The sequence below is a fragment of the Hydractinia symbiolongicarpus genome, chromosome 12 (genome assembly GCF_029227915.1).
Source record: "Hydractinia symbiolongicarpus strain clone_291-10 chromosome 12, HSymV2.1, whole genome shotgun sequence".
NCBI lineage: Eukaryota > Metazoa > Cnidaria > Hydrozoa > Anthoathecata > Hydractiniidae > Hydractinia > Hydractinia symbiolongicarpus.
The window spans coordinates 18910273-18932872 of NC_079886.1; the positions used below are offsets into that span (position 1 = coordinate 18910273).

Below are 22600 nucleotides of genomic sequence, written 5' to 3' on the forward strand. Positions count from 1 at the left end.
GGTACACAATTACTTTATAAAGGTTGGAACAAAAAAAAGTGTAAACAGCTTTTACAAACTCGCACCTTTTCAACAAGATCCAAACACTCTCCATTATCATTCCAATCAATGTCGGTCCATTCAAGTCCTTCCCTGCGAAAAATTAAATGATTTAATTAATTAATTATATCGCCAAAGTGTTAAATAGGTTTTATTTTGCTACATAATTCTAAATTCAAAAATTTTGGTTTGCTTTTGCAATCAAACTAAATTAACGTTACAATGTTGTTTGAAATTTTACCTCCACACACCTTCCAGAGTCGTGCTTCGGAAGACTCTTATAGATTAACAATTCTTTTTTTTTATTCTTGTTTCTGGCAGAAAGGCAAAAGCGCCCTCACAACAATTTAAAATATGGCATAAAAACCTTTGAAAGGGAATTCATGGATGTAACACAAAGACTACTAGTCACACTGGACAAGTATTACAAAAGAATAAACATACCTATTGTATTCAAGCTGTTCCAAGGAGAAAATATGCTTATTAAAATATTCCTGCAATTTCTCGTTTGCAAAATTAATGTTAAACTGCTCAAATCTGTTTATCTATAAAGAAAAAATTATACCCAACATTATTATTTTAACCAGGAACTGGGTGATTATAGAACTGACTTGAATTGAACCACTGCATTAGGCTTAGGCAATTTAATTAGTTGTTTTACAGGCAGCAAAGATAATTTTTGAGTTTGTCAGTTTGCAAAATTAAAACAATTATAAGAAAATATAGAGTCTTCACACAGAATTTTTTTTTGAACGTGCGACTTTAAAACATTAAATTTATGGAGCTGAACTTCTTTACCACCAACATGGCACAATGAATTCTGTTTTGGTGTTGGAAACACATTATTGCAAGTTTTAAGTTCACGTGAGAATATAATATTTTTTTGAACCTGTAAAAACAACAAATTAACAAATACCATTTTGTGACTACAAATTAAAATTCCTAACCACTTGGCCACATTACCTTCAAATAATTAGCACACACTTAGATTTTAATACCAATGCTAGCATTGTTATTTTTTTATATTTAAAGCCACATTTTTTTGACAACCAGGTTACAGTGGATTGATAAGGATTATTAAAATGGCCTACTTTCATTTAAAAAAAAAACTATTTTAAGACAAAACAACACAACCACATCATTTTGAAATATTTGTAAAATTTAAAAGAACCCTGATACAGTTAAGATGCAACAAAAGAAGCATAATGCTTAATAACTCAAAGTTATTTTAATATAAAATAGCACGCACCTTGAAGTTTTCAAATCCAAAAATATCCAAGACCCCAACTGAAAAAAAATCTTTACATCCCCTGAGTCTGTTATTAATCTTGTGTATTAACCATTTGAAACATGCTTGATATAATGCCATTGCAACTGAATCTCTTGAATCGACTGCCTGCTCAACAGTTAGGGGACTCATAATTTTCTCTCCACGTAAAACCATGCTTTTTTGAGTTAGTGCATCATTTAAGTCGTACAAATCAACTTGTAGCAGGTTTGATAAATTCTCAAGAACTATAACAGAATCCACAAATTTAAATGTTTAGCTATAAATAAACACTAAATGTGAAAATTTATGGTTTTCATTAAAAATAAGAAATTATGAAGACTGTAGCTTAGAATATAATTTAATGAAAGGAACTTTTGTGTAAGTTTGACTTGCAAAAATGTTTTTGAGAAGAAAATGGCAGTTTGCAAAAGTTTACCGATGAACCGATGATTTTTTCTGTAGTTCCAATTTGCAATTAAATTTAATATTTCTTTTAATGATGCTAAACACTTTGCAAAATATTTTTTTTAAATAGCCATAACAAAGTTAATTAAAAGATAATTTTCATTAAATATTATCAATACAAAACTCTTATAAACAATAAAAAATTAAAACACAAAGTACAATTTACCATTTTTATCTTCCACTTGTGCTCCACCAGTAGTCATAAATTCAATATTTCCCAATTGTAAAATACTTGATAACACTAGCATTACGTTTTGAATTTGCTCAGTGGATAAGCCAAGTATTTCCATAGCATTCTAAAACAGATTTTTCCCTCTTTGTATCATAAAAAGTAAAATTCTATGTCAGACAAATTATCTTCAGTAGAGAAAAATTTGGATTTGCCTTTTTGTTTTGATCCTTCATTAAAGCAATAAGAAGGTCGACTACTAATGCAAACATTCATAAAAGACTACCAACGCAAACATTCATGGTGTTTACCAAGTAAAACATCTAAGCAAAACAAATCTTTCCCTAATTTTAACTTTATCTATTTTCAAAGTTGCCTATAATGCATCGCATAAAGTTAAAAAAAATTGCATACCACAACGTTTTGGTAGTCCTGCACATCGTTAATGGAAGCGTCAGAAATACATCCACTTTGACTTAAGTAGTAGTACTTTTCAGGTGGATATAAATGGTACAACGCTAAACCACAAAATAAAAATAACATCATTTTTTCATAAACTTTGTACCACTAGTGAGATAAGTTTTATTACCTGATGAAAATCATCAGAAAAAATGTAATAAATAGTGATACGCAAGAGCCCACAATCTAATAAAAGACACAATAAAACCAAACTGCTGTATTACATCCAACATTGTAAATACGTATATACCATAATGGCTTGATCAAATGTGTTGAATAGTAATTAAAATATAATTTATTCAAAGTTGGAACTTATTTAGAAGGTTATTCTTAATCAACTTTTTGCCACATGAAATTCATAAATAGTCATTAGATTGTGAAAAACTCCAAGGCAGATTGCTCTACATTCTACACATTTCTTGCATCACTATTCCTTGAATCCTTACCATCTGTTTACACAAGTAACGAAATTTACCTGGATGGGAGTTATTACTTAATTATAGGTGCATTTTTAATGAGGTTTTTGATTACAAAACCTAACATTTTTTAACTAGCTCACAAAGAGACAAACAAACAGCAAATAATATAATATAGATTAAAATTGAGCCTGTTTAAAAGAAAAGAAAAAAGCATTTTTACAACCCTCTTTTTAAGGTTTAACAAAGCATTACAATGGTTGACTTATGAACTTTTAAAACAGTTACAAAGCATCATCAAGAACAAACGCTGACTGATCTGCCAAAGAGCAACACTTACAATCTTATTAATTAGGCAACAATTACCTCTAGATTCTGTTGGAGTTCCTGCACACAGTGCATAAAAAATATGAAAATTTCTTTCATTTGGATTTTGACGCACAACTCGGTTCTAAAGTTTAAAACAAATATCTGTATCTATTAAAAATATAATTGAAAAATATATTGAGAGTAAGCAGGGTTCTGTTGAATCAGAAAAAGAAGAAATAGCGAAAAAAGATTGACACGTCTGCAAGCTTTTGTCAACGTTGAAATCAAATGATTATGATTTTGTGTGATCAGGCCAAGCAGTAATTTTTTCGTTGTTTTGTCTATTCTTGCTTAAAAATACATTTTTGAAAACAAGCAGGAAAATATATGAATACTGACCTTCTCCAGTAAGTCTGTTTACTTAGTTAAAGAAAGTAGTTATAAAGTATTAAAAAAACATTTCGAATTTGTCACAATTGTGGCATTAGAAGCTCTTAGAGACTGCAATATATTTTTTATCTTAAGAGTTTTAATAAGTGAATTTTAAAATATAATCTGAATTTGCTTTTTCTTGCATGTAAGCTGTGTACGCGATTTTATCATTGATATTATTAAATAAAAGAAATACGTAGCTATGGCTTCTATCATTAAATTTTCTTGTATTTTCATTTTTACACAATAGTAGGCAACAAAGAGAATATAAATCTAAGTTTTCTACAGAATGGAAAATTCTTAAAGAATCTACAGGAAAAATCATGCAGCAAAGTATCAAAATCCTGGCAATACTTATCTCAATGGAAAAAAAGCATATAGAAAAGATACAATCAACAATAACACCACCATTTATGTTTCCACTGTTTGAAAAGCTAAGCTCCATATACTTTCCAAAACGACTTGAATTGTTATTGTATACTGTTTTTGCATTACCAAATGCTTCTAAGATAGGACTAAACATAAAAAAATGAAACGTCTAAAGCTTGGTTCCCTCTACAGTTTGAGTGTATTTTAAAGGTGCTCTCAATAATAAGTTACACAACAATGTGAACGTTGAGGCGTTTTAAAATTCTTTAGGTACAACCTGTCACAAAACCAAATATCAAAAACTGATTTGATATTGCGTTGGAAGGTGCTGACAAATGCAGAAAGAGTTTTTACACATTTTGAAACACATTTTTACATTTTCAAGAACACATCTTTATAGTCGCGTTCTTTAGTATCCAGTAATCTTTGATATATCCAGAAAGAAACAATGATTTAGTGTTTTTGTGTGTTTTTGTTAAAACACACAAAAAGTGAAAATCTGCAAGTTTTGTTTTTTGTTTTAACTTAAACTCTTTTGGGTTTTAAATTAAACTGCAGTAGAAACCAAGCTTAAGAGAAAAGTTGCTAAATTCATAGTTATATGGAGCTTTTAGTTGCATATAATAATATTGACAATCAACTATTTAGTACATCTTATTGTGAAGAGTCCTACCTGCTTTGTAAGATTGCTTCTTCCACTTTTACACCTTCCACGACAGAGTTTTGCTTTTCCAAAGAATACCTACTCATCTCAGATAAAAAACGTAGGATATGTTTCGTAGACTCAGTTTTTCCTGCACCAGATTCTCCACTAAAAAAAAAAAAAAAAACTAAAGTGAAACCAACAGTTTGTAGTTAACTACAAAAATTATTTTGAACTGTAATGCTTACAAAGCGCAGCAAAAAATTTACAAAGAATAGTGAGTTCATAACAGGTTGTGGTAAAAAATACAGGAAACCTTTTTTGTTTTCAGTGTAAATGAAAATCAATTAGAATTTTCAAGGGTAGGCAGCATTAATATGGCAGTTTAGCTGTCCAAATAACAGCTGAGTTATTTATTTAGTGTTTCATGTATACAATTTTTTTTGCTACTTCTTGAATATAGGGTCTTTAACACGTATGAAAATGATTCTGACTTATTATCTAAATTGCTGAATCAACAGAAATTTTCTGGTTGAAAATGTACAATAAACAAAAAAAACATCTTCTTTTTTCTTATGGGCTTTGGGTTAACCATGCTGAAAGGGTATGCAGAGTTTTTTTGTTTGCTCATATTTCTCTGAAAAAAACTTTTGTTGTTTTAAAAAATTTGTAAGTAGCATTCCCTGTTGCATCAACCGATGTTGAAAAAAATAATAATCTAGATAAAAAATATTTCTATACACTTTTTCATAACAGACTGGAATTTTTAAAGAAAAACGAAAATAAGTCGTAAGTTGGAATTTACCCAGTGCAGTACTATAAAAACCTTCATAAAATTCTACTTTTTAAAAGGGTTACTGCTACTTAAAGGGAACCCATGGTATAAAATGATGTTGTCAGCAAAAAATTAAGAGGCCAACGTCATTTTACACCTCGAGTTCCCTCTAACTCTCTAATTAAGTATTCCACTAAGCACCAAATTTTACCTGATTAAAACACATTGATTGCCACCTTTTCTCCACATTGCATAATATGCTTCATTGGCGATAGCATATATATGTGGTGGCATATCTCCCAAATATTTATTATTGTATGAATTGATAACATCATTTTCATATAGTCCAGAGATGATTTTGTATGGATTGACAGCAACTAATATAGACCCAATGTGCGTCTACAATTTGAATGAAAAAAGTTAGGATTAGAAAAAACTAGGTGGGAAAATAGTCTTATTTGCACATTGTAAAGAAAATTGTTCGTTTAAAATGAGAACCACACAAAAACTGTGTAAAAAAAGAACTTACATATATCTGACTATTTTGGTATCGTTGATTTAAGTTATAAAGAATGGCAGCTTCATGCATGTCTCCCAATTTCGCCATATCTTCAACTCCATCAATGCTTGATTGGTGCATTGGTGCAGCGACTTGTCGATTGATACTTGTAAAGGGGAAATCATGTTTCTAAAATAAAAAAAAAACAATTATGATTGAGATCAATTTTCTATTTGGCTATTATTGTTTACATGTTTACATGTGCACAGCATAACAAGAACAATGTACAAGCCATTATGAATGTTTAGAAATCTAACAAAATGAAACAAAACCCTTATTCTTATAAAACACAAAACAAAGAAAAAAACAGCCACAACTATAGTAAAATCACTTGGTGTGCTGCATTTTTTATTTTTTTTTATTTTAGGTTAAGATCAAATCAAAAGCTGACTCCAACTTACTTGGCTGCAACACTTTGCAGATCTAACTCTACTAATAATTTTTAGCCTATTTTATGCCACCTACATCCAAATCCAGTATAAAAACTATGGCTTTTAATTTATCTGTGCTATGTAACTAAGTTAGTACTAGATCTCTCAGTTAATATAAATGGAATAAAGCCACTGATATATTGTCTGTTTCCCTGTGCAACTATGTAGACTTGTTTCATCTGTGTTTTATCAGTGCCCAACTTCACACAGGTGAAGAATCATGGGTGGGTAGGTATCATTTGTAAATGGCGGTAACCAACTAAGAAGGGGCTGTGTTGATGATATCTTAATATGAGTCAGGCGTTGAATTCTTTACAATAAAACAAAAATGATTATTGACCCCAGGATAGGTAATCAATATGTTTGTTATAAAGGTATCATCACCAGGATTATAAAAGATCTTACAATCAAGACAACTTTAAAACAAAACCTCAAATTCTATGTACAGGGGCAAAGGAGTTGTACTTTACTTTTTCAATTTTTTTTCGTAATTTCAATATTTTGGGATAGCTTGCCCAAGCAAAATTATTAAAAATTTTGAAATGCGATTTATCGAGCAGGTGGCCTATGCTTAATAATAACATAACATATTTTTATGAAAAAAAATTAGCAGTTTTTGTTTGACGAAGAGAAAATCACAAAAAGTGACAAACCAATACACTCCTTCATAAATGGAGGGGAGTAATAAAAAAACCAACCTCGTCCTTTATTAGAACCCTCCGAATCATCCGTGAAATGAATGAATTTGCAGTACAATATATACAATTGAGAAATCAAAATGTGGTCATGGCCAAAAAAACAAATTCAAATCATCAAAAAAATTAGCAAAAACATTAACATGTTAAGAGTAGTCGAACTTTTGGCATAAGTCAAAAAAAAATAAAAATTTTTATGCTTGAGGTCTAATTACACAATCTAAAATGGGAGAAATATTGATAGGTTTACTTTAAAGAACAGGACCAAGCACAAATAAGTAATATAAACCATGCAATAGCACAGAAATTTGTTGCTACGATTTGATTTTACATTGCATGTCTTATTTAGGTTTTACATTGGATATTTCCAAACAAATTTTTTTTTGCCAAAAACACTGTACATTAATTTCCCTTTAATAAAAGGTTTGTTTTTAAAAACATCATCATGATATATACAAAAAAAACATTTGCAATAGATGTGGACAGAGTTCATTTTCTTAAAAAATTTAATCTCAAAAGAGCAAGAAACTTTACTTAAAACACTTATGAGTCAGACTAAAGTTAATATAAAATATTAATTTATTATACCTTTGTAAATTATATATATATATTTTATATGCCTCAAAAATATCTTTGAAAATAAAATAACATACATTTATTCGTGGAAAACTGAATAATTGAAAATAATTTTCACAAAAGCATCTTCATAGGGCTTGACAAAAAAATACCTGTATATCTTAATCTTTTGAGTGACATGCAACAAATTTTTATACATAAGTTTGAACTGATCAGTGTAAAAAATGTTTTAATCAACATGATATACATATATATATACAATTTAAATTTCGAAGATGATAAAATATAATAAATAAATAAAATTTGAATAAATATATTTTAAAACATTCGTTTTAAAATATATTTATTCAAATTTAAAAAAAAAAATTTATGTTAACCCTTGTGGTTCGGATGGGTTTTTCCGACCGCAGTGATTTCAGACGAAGCACTTTTTTGATTTTTTTATTACTTTTAGTTGTCAAGTTGAATATCTCAGCTTCTAGAAACATTCACAAGTTCATTAAGGGCTGAAATTGTAGGCAATTAATTGGAGAAAAATTTATCATAATATTTTTTTTCCAAATTCGAATTAAAAATTGCCCCCTCGAAAAAACAGAAAATTTTCTTTAAATTCTCAAGTAAAACAGTCAAATTTATACTACAAAAAAGAGTCCCAAGGGATTTTGCACGGATTATCAATTTAAGATACCAGAGTTTACACCAGTTCATATAATTAAAACATAGATATAAATTTTCTTAAGCAATTATTGTTAACAATTGGAACAAAAAACATCATATTCTACTGTTACACAACTCATAATTTTTAACTATTGTCAAAATCAAACATTTAGAAACCTTTCAATACAGATATCAACATAATTCTTATAACTATTTTGCTTCGGTGCCTTTTTTTCGTCTGTCAAATTTTCTATCTCTTATAGAGCAAAACTTACAGGTTCTTTGGATTGTTTTCTTTTTGAGAAGTTCTGGGACTTGAATTTTTGTAATGAAATGTCTTCCAGACAATCTCTCAAATCCTTCAGTCATGAAGTTGTTATCCTCATTCATTGCCCGCCTTGGTTTACAAGCTGCTGTATCACTGCAATCTGAATTCAGTGTGAGACGATGTGCAAGCTTTACCAATCTGTTAGTTATATTCCTTCCAAAGAAAATAGCCATTGACCATACATACATTCAAAAGTCTGAAAAATACTTTTTTCCACCACTTGATAGTATAACACGAGAAATATGAGTATTTCAACAGTTGATCGTTGGAGTCGACTCTGGCCATGTACTTGTTATACTTGATCATCAGCAGCGGTTTTTTAATCGGATCTTGTGTTGTTCAATCTTTTTTCCCAGTGTCTGTAGGATGTGAATTATATACGGTAGAGATGAGAGTAACAACCTTTCTGTCATATATCTTAGCTAGACAAGTTTGATTACCGTACAACATTATGTTCTTATCTCCCTTCTGTTTCAATTTTACTACTTGGATTGAATTTGGGGTATTTTTTTGATTCAAGCGAAGTGTCCCAACCGCTCCAGTTTGTTTTGACTTCAACGTAAAAAAGAGATAAGGAAACCTGTAAAGTTATCCATAAAGATAAAATAGTTCTTCTCAAAGTAATCCTTAGACATATGAATGACCAAGTCATGCGTCTTCCCAAATTGAGTTTCGACATAATCAGAAACCCTGGTATACAATTGAAATTTCAGGCAATAACTGTTACTTGAGTCCACCAATTTAAAAGTTTTTACATGATACTTGTCTATCTTGCTAGGGTTATAACATCAGAAATGGATTCGTCCTTTAAACAGTATGCATCCTTCGTCAATAGATATATTTTGTCGTGGTGACCAAACCTCGCTGAAACGTTTAGTCACATACTCATAAAACATACCCTGTTTTTTACACGGATCATATCCAGGTTGACCTCTATTGATATAGGTATCATTGTCGCAGAGATGTAGGAAAGAAAATTTATTGAAGAACCTGTCACATGACATTACTTTCCTTGGGAACGGTGTTTCATAGATATTGTCAGTGGTCCAGTAAGATTTTACAATGTCTTTTTGACAATACCCAAATAAAATGTCAATGCAATAAATAATTTTAGGTCATCTACTGTCATCCCTTCCTTAGGCCACTGTCGGAATCTGGACTTCTGAGGAAGTTTATCACATGCTTTGGTTCATCAATATATCTTTTAGTGTACCTGTTTGTCTGTTCTGTTATTTTTTGTAGCACATGGTCGGTCATAAATATTGACAAAAATACAACTCGTGAGCATCCTCTGGGATATCAACAAGAAATGGCCCCTGTTGTACAAAATCACCTATCCAATTTAAGTTTGTATCACCCTGGTTCCATAAAAACCATTCCAGCCAACAGGAGCGTTTGCATCTTGATTAACTGGATCTTGCTGAACTGGATCAAGATCTTGGTCAACTTAATCAATAACATCATGATCATTAGCAGCAGTTTGAACAACGTCAACAGCAGGATTTTGATATATTATAGTCTACTAAAGGTATATCATCTTCATTTTCAGAAATTATATTGATATCAGAATCAGTCTAGATCAGATTGGAAGTGGGTCATTAATATACCCCGTCCAACCCATGCTAGCATGGAAAACAGACGTTAAGCCGAGAATGGTGATGATGATGATGATAAATCGAATCCAGCATCAACATCCAGATTATTATCGTTATTTCTAACTTTATCTCTTATGGTGTACTTCCCGTGAATGTTATTCGCCATTTTTTTTGGAGAAAATTTTTGCTTCAAGATTTTTGCATTAATTAATCAAAAAAATAAAGTTAATAATGATAACTTATTCAGATAAGGTCCTAATCCACTCAGAATAACCGCATATATTATCCCATCGTCTTTTTTTACTGGAGCTGCATCCCGTATATATACGGGATCCGCACCACAAGGGTTAAACAATACCTTTTCAAAAAAACTTGTTTTTTTACATCGCCCTTACAATTGAATGAGGAATTTAAGGCATTCAGCAGGATCTGCGTTTTTCATAATCCCTCGAAAAACGAATACAAAACATTTTCTAGTTAATTCCTTTACATCAGTTATACAGTACAGTCTGAATGTAATCTACCGCGTACACGCTAATATCACACCTTTACGTGGAGGACGGCAGTCGTTTGTCTTTTGTTATAATTAAATCCCTTGAGCGTTTTGCGAGTTTATATTTGCGTGTTAAAAAACAATGCGCTCGGGAAGAAATATCGGAGCAATTATATTTTTTCTAATAGCGAGATGCATTGTGTAAATGTATTGATAAGCTATTCCCTTAAGTATTAGCGTGAAGTAACTAAATAATAAAAATCTTTCGTGAAGTTTATAATACATTGCGCGAGAATGTATTGTTAATTTAATTACTTAAAAAAATTTCAGCGCGTTTAATCTAAGAAGCATACGGGAAGCATTGTTCACAACTATTAAATGCCGCTTTTCGTTTTTAAACTTTTAAAATGCGATTTAAAAAAACATTTCTATCGCCGCTGTTCGTTTTAAAACTTTTATAATGCGATCTAAAAAAATATTTCTATCGCCGCTTTTCGTTTTTAAACTTTTAAAATGTGATCTAAAAAATATTTCTATCGCCGCTTTTCGATTTTAAACTTTTAAAATGCGATCTAAAAAAACATTTCTATCGCTGCTATTTGTTTTTAAACTTTTAAAATGCGATCTAAAAAACATTTCTATCGCCGCTTTTCGATTTTAAACTTTTAAAATGCGATCTAAAAAAACATTTCTATCGCTGCTATTTGTTTTTAAACTTTTAAAAAGCGATCCAAAAAAACATTTCTATCGCCGCTTTTCGATTTTAAACTTTTAAAATGCGATCTAAAAAAACATTTCTATCGCCGCTTTTCGTTTTTAAACTTTTAAAATGCGATCTAAAAAACATTTCTATCGCCGCTTTTCGATTTTAAACTTTTAAAATGCGATCTAAAAAAACATTTCTATCGCTGCTATTTGTTTTTAAACTTTTAAAAAGCGATCCAAAAAAACATTTCTATCGCCGCTATTCGTTTTTAAACTTTTAAAATGCGATCTAAAAAAAACATTTCTATCGCCAATATTCGTTTTTAACTTTTAAAATGCAATCTAAAAAAACATATCTATCGCCGTTTTTCGATTATAAACTTTTGAAATGTGATCTAAAAAAAAACGCTTAATTACTGCAATTAAAATTTTCAAAAGAGTTCGCGCAAAATAGATTGCTAAAATTGATCTTGCAACCTATTGTGATTAAACAATTGATCGCGTGGGGTCATTGTTTATCAGCGAGGCAATTATTTTCTTAAAAAAACAAAAGCTATTGTTCTGTGTAACTATTCATGCGAGTTTCGCATCCGCGGTAGATTACATTCAGACTGTACCGTATCTTATTCATCAGTTTAAATATATCCAAATGTAAAGTCTAGCATTCTCAGTAGCTATTAATGGATAATTCCCAATTAAAGTTTATCCTGAAATTCCAAGTTCATTAACTGTACACTGAAATATGGGACTTATAAAACACACTTCATACAAATTGCAAGGGAATAAGATTTTATAATACCTTAAACCAATACCTTTGAAAAGATTCCTATTTAAGATTTAACAGCTCCTAATTTCCTTTCTGAAATATAACCTGCTTATAAACTAGAAATGCATGGTATGGGAATAATTAATAACTAAATAAATATATTTTGTGCAATAGCAATGAAGAAAAACCATTTTTTAAGTTGGCAGATATAATATTACCTTCCCAGTTTCTGCGGTAAAAGTAATTTGTCCGTTTTTATTTTCTGTAACAACAGCTGCTTGCCAATCATCTTCAACTAACAGCCATACCTTTGTACCCTAAAATATGAAAAAATGACTAACTTAATAAAATCATGCCTGAAATTAAAAACAAGAGCACACTATTTTTCGAACACATTTCAGGAAGCCTATTAGATTTAAGCACAAAAAGTAGGTACCGATTACCAAGATTTACTGAATCTCCTTTTAAAAAACACCAACAAATAATCAACAGCTTTCAAAATCACTAATTTTTATTTACATGCCATTTGGATAAAAATACAACACCTAATAAACAAAGGTCATGCAATTTAAAATAACATGTACATGCTCGCTTATTTCAGGCATGTTTTTTATAAAAAAATTTATTCCATAAGAAATTGACTAGTATATCACACTTAAAACACTTGTGTAATTTATGTGTGCTCTTCCCATAGAAAGCGAACTTCAAGACAGAAACAATTAAGAACACAGATCCACTGGAATAGAGAAAACAGGTGGTGTTACTTGACTATATAGGTTATAGTTATATCAGAAAAGTGTATTTTAAAAGAATTCATTTTTATTTTTACTTAACTACTTTAAGAAAAAAGCGTACCTCATAATAAATGCTACATTTCAAATTGAATGCATATTGGTAACACAACAATTCCAAATACTATCATGTCATATATTATTCAATGACAATGACTAAACAGATAAGTGGTAATATTTTTAAAGCTAAGTCCAAATACTGATGTCATCTAATAGTTATATTCGTAATCACTTAATTTTGGTATATCCCCCAAAAAAACCCAACAGTACCCAGCTTTGACAATGTGACATAGCAGGTGGCCAAAAATCACACTAAATGACAAAAAGTATAACATGTCCATAATGTTCTTCTGTACTAACTATATGGTACAAATTTTTCTTTGCCTAAACTTTCAAACATTTCTTTGATTGAGACTTTAGCTTTGCCTTCCTCGTGTTTATTCATTGTTCAAACTGAAACACCCCTCCTGGATTATGATTTTTATATATGTTTGAAAATACGCTACTTAAAATCTTCTGCAAGACTTTCCCTAAAATAGTCAATACCATTTAGAAAAAATAATAAAAACAAGGTAGAATACGCTTGTAGTAACACCCTCCCCTGTTATGAATTTTAAATTATAATTTTAATGCAGACCATTTTGTGAGAGGTGTGTGATTGCATACGCACGCCCCCACACATGCGCAGAATTGTTTAGGCATGCAATTAATCGCACATGCAAATCTCTATTTTCCTTATGTCTGTGATAGCTTTCTGAAATTATCGACATTACGAAAAAAGCGAAGTATGATTGTTAGAGAATGATTTAATAAGGCTTTGGAACCCTTATCATTAAATTAAATATTTTTTATGTGCGTAGAAAATCGCGTAGTTAAAAATACATGTTTTTATAAGTTTGCTAATTCTTTTCATTTAAAGAGAAAAATTAATAACAAGAAAGCAAGAGATGCCACTAATAATAATTTTTTTAGATCTTTTACACGTAAAGTTTTCTTGGCATAAAAAGGAACAAAATGATGATTATTAAAGTCGTCTGTAAAAATGACGTACAGAGATTTTTTTCTTGTTTTTATAATTTTATTATCCATTTTCATCTTAGCAATCATACCGTGTATAATAAATTGAGTGGAAGTTAATGGGAAAAACAAAGTTTCATGTTCCTCATTAATTGTATTTTTTAAATTTTTATCACATTTTCCTGTGGCCACCTGTTGTTTTAAATCAGCGAAAGGAAAGAAGAAAGAAAAGGAAAGAATTGAACTTAATTTTAACTTTTTTTACTGTTTTTAATAGCATATATCAATTCAGTCCTGGGCACTAGGTTGTAAAATACTAAAAATGATACCTCCCATACTGCTTTATTACTAGAACAAATCATTTCAATATGCCCAATGTAATTGCAAAGATATAAATAGATTAAAATAACATTCAACACAAAAGAAAAGTTGATCTCTAGAATCGTGTTTTAGAGAGAGTGAGAAAATCGTTATTGGGAGAGAAAAATAAGGCATGTTAGTGAAGTAGGTCATAAGTATTGGGTTTTTCAATAAACTTTGTTCAGATTAAATTTTAAATGTGTGTAATTTATGTCATTTGTTACAAACAGGGTTCGAATTAGAAAAGTAAAGTTGGTTCGCAAAAATTTCGGCACTCTGTAACAAAGTAAACCCATATCTAGATGTGGCTGGGAATACCGTAGAGCAATTACCATTGGCTTGTTCATTAGTAGCTTTTTGTTTTTTGATGAGAATTTGTATTTTTTTGTGACCTGCAAGCTTTTTTTTTACCTGCGTTTTTTTTTGTTGTGGTTGGAGTCAAGTGGGGGACGTTCAAACTTGTGAACACTAAACACAAGAACTGAGCGTCTGAACTAGTGACTCTCTCTGTTTTAACTTTCTTGTCTCCGATAGCCAAAATAATGTTGCAAAAATATAAGTTTTTTTATAGCATGCTGTAAGAAAATATTCAAAATGTAATCAATGTTTAAAGGTTTTTAACTAGTTTCAGTGAACATTACAACACAAGTTAATTACAGTATACTGATTAAAGTTGCTTTCACAAAAAATACATTTGTTTCAAACATGAGTCTTGTAAAATGCTGTTTACAGTACTGTCCAGATGAAAGCGTGCTTGTACACTCAACTTGCAAAAATAATTGCTTTCATTCAAAAACACAATAGTAGAGTGAGTTCCTTTGAAATCATGTGAAAATAATTGCTTCGTGTTAAATTTTTAAACTGCGATATAAAAAAGCATTTCTATCGCCGATTTTTGTTCATATTTTAAAATGCGATTTAACAAAGCTTTCCTATCACCGTTCTTCGCTCTTAAATTTTTAAAATGCAATCTAAAAAAGCATTTCTATCGCCGCTTAAAAATATTCGATTCACAATTTTATCATTTTCTTCACAAAAATGGCATTTCGATTGGCAAATTGCGAATTGCGAACTGCTAATTCGAACCCTGAAAAATATTGTTAAAGGAATACAGCAAATATATCTTCCGCTTAGTAAGGTTTTTGTGATTTTATAATTTAAGCTTTATACATTTATATTCGTCTTTTAGAGAAATAAAGTTAAAAAATAACTAAAACAAAATAAATAAAAAAAATCTTTGATAGTAACGAAATATTATGTTAGTAAGGAATTTCCTGATTCATCCTTAGCATTGTAATGTTAAATATCATTATTAGCCGTGCTTCAACTTTCTGCAATTTAACTTATATTAAATATTATTTGTCCCACAAGTAGTGAACTTTGGTGGAACTTGCTGATTGTATGTTTATCACGCTAAAAAATAGCCCCTGTGTGGTGTATGGGGGTAAAGGAATTTTGTTCTTGCGTTTGCTTCTTGAAAATTTTTTTTTTCAGACTGCATGCGCACTTCACGCGTGAAATTATTGAGCCGTGCGGTTCATCGCACACCTACCTAAAATCTTACGAAATAGCCTGTTGCGAAAGACTTTGAATATTGTCAACGAAACTATTAGTTTATAAGACTGCACAAAAAAGAACACTAAAATTGTCCTGTTTTTTTATTATTTTAAGTGGGAAAAGAATAACTTCTGTATAAATTTTGGAACAGCTAAGTATAACTTAGTGTATAACTTTCAAACCAACACAAGAATATTTTGTATAACAGCACAAGAATAATTCTACCTGCAAAACTTTCAAAACAACAAAATAATAATTCTTGCTGTTAACTTTTAAAAAAGTTTTTGAGCATGCAAGTATTTTTATCTTTTCACCTTGTCAGCTAATGCTTCTGTGTATAATCAAAATAATAATTACTTTTCTGCTCAAAATTCAACTATTTTCAATTTTAAATTTCTTCGCCATTATTTTTGCACATGATAAAAATAGGGTGATTTACCATGAACGTAGAATCATTTACAACTGACCAGGAGAATTTGCATATTTTATTTTGAAAAGCTAAATGCATAGTTAGCTAATGCATTTTAATTTTAAGATTAAAAAACGCCGTTACTTATAAATTAACTTTGCAGTGGACTGTTTTACAGCTTCTAGCTATAATAAAATGTTAGTGAATAGATTTTTTTGTGTCCATGCTTTGTTTTTCATGCCAATGCCATGCTACATTTATCTGGTGATTATATATGTTCGTGCTATTTTGTGTGTCCTGTGCCGTCTATTGTACTCGTCCAAGGGTGGTCTTATTCTTATCTTTGCTTCTGCTATTAGGTAAGATCTCCCTTTAAAAATAGTTTGTTTTTTTTCTCTTCATATTACCAATTTATTTAATTATTTGAACTGTACAGCAATTTTTGATTAATAAAATTATCTTATCTTATCTTATTATTTTATCTGACTAGCAAAAAATTGGAAGAATTAGCTACAACTAAATAATTTGGCTTTTTTTAACCAGCCAACATCTGCATAATATCAAATCATTAACATTGAACTTGGAAAGAGAGTAACAGGGAGAAAATTATGAATTGAAACTTCCAACTAAAAAGATTAGTTTGATTGATTGGTTTATTTACTTGTTAGTGATTTATTTTAATGTAGACAAGATCTTTAGAACAGGGATTTCATCCACGCAATAATGGTTAGTTTATATTTATTTATACCAAAAAAAGACAGCCTAAATTCACCCAATGGACAAACAGCTAGTTGATTAACCATAAGTAAAAATCTTACCACAACAAATGTATTATCCATATTTTTTATAATATAAGATTATTCAAAATCTCCTCCTTGGATTTGATGACTTTTCCTTCCTAAGATGTATATCTGCCAGTGGATATGATCTTCCTTCCCCTAGATCACTCCTTTGGCTGACATCTTGAAAATAAATAACAAATTCCAAATATTTTAGCAAAAAACAAGACCGGGCCTGACATACGCGTGATGAGTAAACAGATCGCTGCGTAATCCCTTTATCTGTTTACCCTTTTCTAACAAAATAGCATATATTTATTTTAAATGTAGCAAAGCTTGACATGATAAGCGACATTTTTTACGATGAGTTACTTTCTAAGCAGAAAAAATACTAGAAAATCTACTAATGACAGTCTACACCTCGACTTTACTGGAAAGACAAACTCGCCTTATGTATGCAAACACTTGATAATCAACACAGCCCTACTATAATTTGGCCAATTGAAATATTTGTTGGACAATTTAAAGATTCAGAACGAGGAACGATCCGGTACCTTTGCGCAATAGCGACAAAAGCACTAAACCAGCCTTATATAACACCGCCGCACCGTCGAAAATTCTTTTTTACTGCGGGTCTCTCATTTCCATCGATTACGCCCACGGATCTCGAAATGTGTGACGGTAAAAAAATTGATGTAAAATCTTCCACTTGGTATTAAAGCATGGCTTTTTGTTTATATTTTGCCATATTATTTTAATTTCTCATAAAAGAAGGAATTATGTTAAAAGTTTTGACGTTTTTTTGTTTTTCAATTTGGGTCACGTGGTTGCTCAGACACACCCTTAAAGCAGGGCGTTTTATTTACGACCAGATACCCCAAAATTTACGCGTTTTTCTTAATTCTATGAAAACTTCAAGCGAACAGGAGGTATAGGAGGTTTAAATTTTCATATTAGTAACGCCAATAATAGTCGTGGGCGTTTCTGATTGGCGTAAAAATTACCTGAAGTTAGTGATAGGGGGTAGTGATTTCCAAATTTGGGCAAATTCATTTTTTATGGATTTAGAATGCTATATCGGTTTCTTTTCACAGTACATTAACGAATATTAACAGTATACCTTTGTTTGTATTTATTTACCTGTGAATAATTTATTCTATAAGGATAATATTATTATGACGTTGTAGTCAAATACTTCAAATTTTGAAGTGCTTTAAAAATTAGGATCTTCTTACACGTTGAACTATAAGTATTATTTACGCATACGCAGGTCGACCTTACCTCAAGAACATGAGTCAAATATAAATCTAAGAAGTTACGCCAGTACAGTAGTTAGAAAAGATACAAGATGTCCTGGGGACGAGGTTGACGCCAGTAATATTCGATATTTCAAGACATTTATTTTGCAATTAGGTCTAACGAAACATTAAGTTGTACAGTCTCTTTCCCAGGGATTATGGGTTTTGTAAAATATGAGAGAAGACGGCAAAAAGGCCTGGTGAGATAAAAAAAAGGTACAAGTTTTAAAGGGCTGTGCAAAATGCGTCAGTAGTAATGCAATGAACTATAAAAATAACATTGTAACTTTTATGAGTTAAAGAGACAATATAGTTAGTTATACTTCTAATCTCTTATGTTAATTACGATAAGTGTGTCTGCATCGAACCTATATACTACTGAAAATACCAAACTAAGACAAAAAATTCTGCTACCCAACGGAGATCTTTTTTCCTCTCAAAAAACGCACAAATTTGAACATCCTTATCCCCAAGGTTTGTTGTCGGTCCACTCCGATGTTCAAAAGAGGCAAAAGCCCTTGGGGACGAGGCTGAAATTCAAAAAATAATCCAATTTGTTTATCGGCTACTTAAACATTACGTAACTAGATTGACGTCAATATCATTTTTATAATTAGAAGCCATTGCAAAGGCCAAATAACTTGGAAACGGGCGAAAATAACTGACGTCATCTTCTGCGTGGGTAACTAGGGACCACCTGAGACTAAAATTGGACCAGTTTTCTAAAGCTGAGTCACCCGTTTCAGAATGGATGGTTGGAAGACAGCATCAAAAAATCTTTACTCTAATATCTCGTTTATCAAAAGTACATGATCCGATACATTTCTTAATCAGCGTTTCAAGATCTTTACGATAAAGACAACGGTAAATATCTAATATAAAGTTTATGTATATTGACGTGTCTTTGCTGACGTAAGCAAAATAACTTATATCTCCTTAACCGTTCGCGGAAAGCACATGATCTTATACATTATTTTGATTAGCGTTTCTATCTTTACACAATAGAGGGCACGAGTAAACAAATTCTGAATAAAAAAAGATGTGTGTCGATTTCTTGCTGACGTAATCAAAATTCAAGTTGCAAATCTTATCTTTTTTTTATCCTGCCTAAGTGGCACCTTCGTCCCCGTTGCCTTCTTAATGAGGGATGACGGCAAAAAAAAAAATTGGCATCGTTGGGCTTTTTTTGGGCAATTTATGGTCAGAATATATAAACACGTCACACGTAATACTTTAATTTATGCGATCGGCAAGAAATTTCAAGTTCTAGCAACAGAAAATTTAAACATATTGTCACGAATACAATATACGACTGAATTTCGCGTGTACAGGCGGAACTGAATGACGAAGGTCTGGAAAACATGTTGTGTTGTTTACGAAAATGCATAACTAGCTTAGATAATTTCGAATAGAATCTTTTTTGTCTTTTTTACTATCAAAGGGACTGACTGCAGAGTGGGGCAATATAAAAGCGAATCTTCACGGGACGATTTTTACGACGATCGTCATCAATACTCGAATTTAGTTAGTCGCGATTTTCGTCATGACAAAAAGTTGAATTAAGTTAGGGTGGAACAGAAGTACATTTCTGTCATCCAAGAAAATCCCAAGTGGAATTGCAATTTTGATATGTTTCATTTCCTTTTAATCCTGATATCACAAGAGAGAAAAAGCCCTAAAGTAGAGTTTGCTCAACATGGGACCAACCTCGTTCCCAGCGCCTGTTGTCTGTTGTTTTTCTAAAACCAGGACGACGACCATGTTCGTAACGTCGTTCGATGTCAGAAAAGATACAAGATGCCCTGGGGACGAGGTTGAACAGGGGGCGTTTTGTAAAGCTGTTGCTGGTCGCGCAAATTTCACTGGATTTAAGGTTATGCGTCAAAACAAAGATGGCGGCTGGCAGTTATTCCACATGGTGTTTATTTTTGATTCAAACATTTTACTTGTAAGATACATTTTAAATTTACATTTTCGCCCAAACAGTAGCCAAAAACTTCAAATCTATTATTCTGCTGCTCATACCGTCCATAATTACGTAATGATTTAAAAAATCTCTTAACACACTTTCAATAAATGCATTTTAAGATTACCTTCTTAGCTGTAGCTAGCTATATAAACTGACTTGGGATGTAAAGTAATAAATATATTCTCCTGGTATAATCAAGGGAACCCTTAATTGTGCTATTTGTCAAAATATGGCACCCCATAAAAGTGTTGTATGCTGTTTAAGCGATAGCTAGCTGGCCTGCTGCTGGCTGGATGGCAGGCTGGTTAGGGGTCATCTACAAAATTCGTAGCAATTCGTATAAAAAAAATTCGTATATGCTATACGAATTTTCTTTTGCCATACAGTAATTAAATTCGTATGAAATTTTTTTAAATTCGTATAAAATTCGTATGAGTTTTAAATTAAATTCGTATGAGTTTTAAATTAAATTCGTATGAGTTTTAAATTAAATTCGTATGAGTTTTAAATTAAATTCGTATGAGATTTTAATTAGATGCGTATGGTTTTAAAAAAAAGAAAATCGTTTGACATTGTATTAAATTCGTATATGAGTTTCAAAATAAAATATTTTTTAGATCGCATTTTAAAAGTTTAAAAACGAAAAACGGCGATAGAAATGTTTTTTTAGATCGCATTTTAAAAGTTTTAAAACGAAAAACGGCGATAGAAATGTTTTTTTTAGATCGCATGTTAAAAGTTGAAAAACGAAAAACGGCGATAGAAATGTTTTTTTTAGATCGCATTTTCAAAAGTTTTAAAACGAAAAACGGCGATAGAAATGTTTTTTTTAGATCGCATGTTAAAAGTTTAAAAACGAAACACGGCGATAGAAGTGTTTTTTAGATCGCATTTTCAAAAGTTTTAAAACGAAAAACGGCGATAGAAATGTTTTTTTTAGATCGCATGTTAAAAGTTGAAAAACGAAAAACGGCGATAGAAATGTTTTTTTAGATCGCATTTTAAAAAGTTTAAAAACGAAACACGGCGATAGAAATGTTTTTTTAGATCGCATTTTAAAAGTTTAAAAACGAAAAACGGCGATAGAAATGTTTTTTTAGATCGCATTTTAAAAGTGTAAAAACGAAATATAATTCGTATGAAAATTCGTATAAAAGAGAATATAATTCGAATGACAATTCGTATGAAAGAGAATATAATTCGTATGACAATTCGTATGAAAATCGTATAAAAGAGAATATAATTCGTATGACAATTCGTATGAAAATCGTATAAAATTCGTATTAGATTTTTTAAAAATCGTATAACTATTTAACACTATACGAATTGTATACGATTTTTATACGAATTAAAAGCAATTAAATTCGTATATATTCGTATAAAATATCATACGAAATTTGTAGACGACCCCTTAGTTAGCTATACCTGACATGGAAAAACAATCTGGCAATACTTATAGAAATAATATTACTGGCAATACTTATAGAAATACTACTGATTGACAGAACAATTTGTGAATTTAAAAAACAACCACAACTTTCTGTAGCTGCAATTGTAACATTCATACAGACCATAGTTTTTAAAAAATCAAGTCTCAAGGGTACTTATGAGTACACATGATTTAACCTTGGGTGATTGCATTGGTCTTATTACAATTTGTTGCATATATAATGAAGACCAGTATTCAGCTGAATATCACCAACCCAACATGCTTACGATAGCTAAGTCATAATGCTATATACAAATGTTTTAAAAAAAAGATATATATATCCAATAACAAAGAATAAAGTGTATATATATGTATGTTAACAACATTGGTTAAATCTCCAACTAGCTAGCTAGTAGTAATCAATGCTAGTGTTAGTGTAACTATATATAAAATCGAAACCAAGTAAATATAAACCAGCAACTTTAATAAGCCCAATGGGTATAAAATAAATGCCAATTTCTTTTTTTTTACCAAAAGTTCATAATTTGCCCATTTATAACGAGTTAATTTGAGAAATAATAAAGGTAAACAAACTATGTGCATCACTTTGCTGGAAAATTTAAAAAAATCTGAACTAACCTCGTTTTCATGTTAGTATATCTATTCAGGCTGTTTTTTTTTTGAATTGATTCAATGGAAAATTTAATTTTATCAAACAATTAAAGTTAGATGAAATTTTCATCGAATAGTTTGTTAAAAAAGTTGAATTAAAGACTCCTGCATTACTACACAGACTTTTTTGACCCCCACAAAGATTGACTTGACCTGCCATTTTAAATT

At 30.8% G+C, this 22600-nt stretch overlaps 1 protein-coding gene across 3 annotated transcripts in view; it reads right to left on the reverse strand.

The window, feature by feature from the left end:
- LOC130621424 (unconventional myosin-X-like) overlaps positions 1 to 17262 on the reverse strand; it is a 38121-nt gene extending 20859 nt beyond the window's left edge. For all 3 annotated transcript variants that reach the window (XM_057436709.1, XM_057436708.1, XM_057436707.1), the window contains exons 1-13: positions 17104 to 17262; positions 12370 to 12468; positions 5876 to 6034; positions 5558 to 5745; positions 4602 to 4739; positions 3950 to 4074; positions 3527 to 3540; positions 3185 to 3269; positions 2358 to 2461; positions 1941 to 2070; positions 1289 to 1554; positions 484 to 584; positions 66 to 132 (exon numbers count right to left, since the gene is read on the reverse strand). In XM_057436709.1, coding sequence (XP_057292692.1) covers positions 66 to 132; positions 484 to 584; positions 1289 to 1554; positions 1941 to 2070; positions 2358 to 2461; positions 3185 to 3269; positions 3527 to 3540; positions 3950 to 4074; positions 4602 to 4739; positions 5558 to 5745; positions 5876 to 6034; positions 12370 to 12468; positions 17104 to 17124 — 1497 coding nt within the window. In that variant the 5' untranslated portion in view covers positions 17125 to 17262. The remainder of the gene's footprint in view (positions 1 to 65; positions 133 to 483; positions 585 to 1288; positions 1555 to 1940; positions 2071 to 2357; positions 2462 to 3184; positions 3270 to 3526; positions 3541 to 3949; positions 4075 to 4601; positions 4740 to 5557; positions 5746 to 5875; positions 6035 to 12369; positions 12469 to 17103) is intronic.
- Positions 17263 to 22600: the final 5338 nt, after the last annotated feature.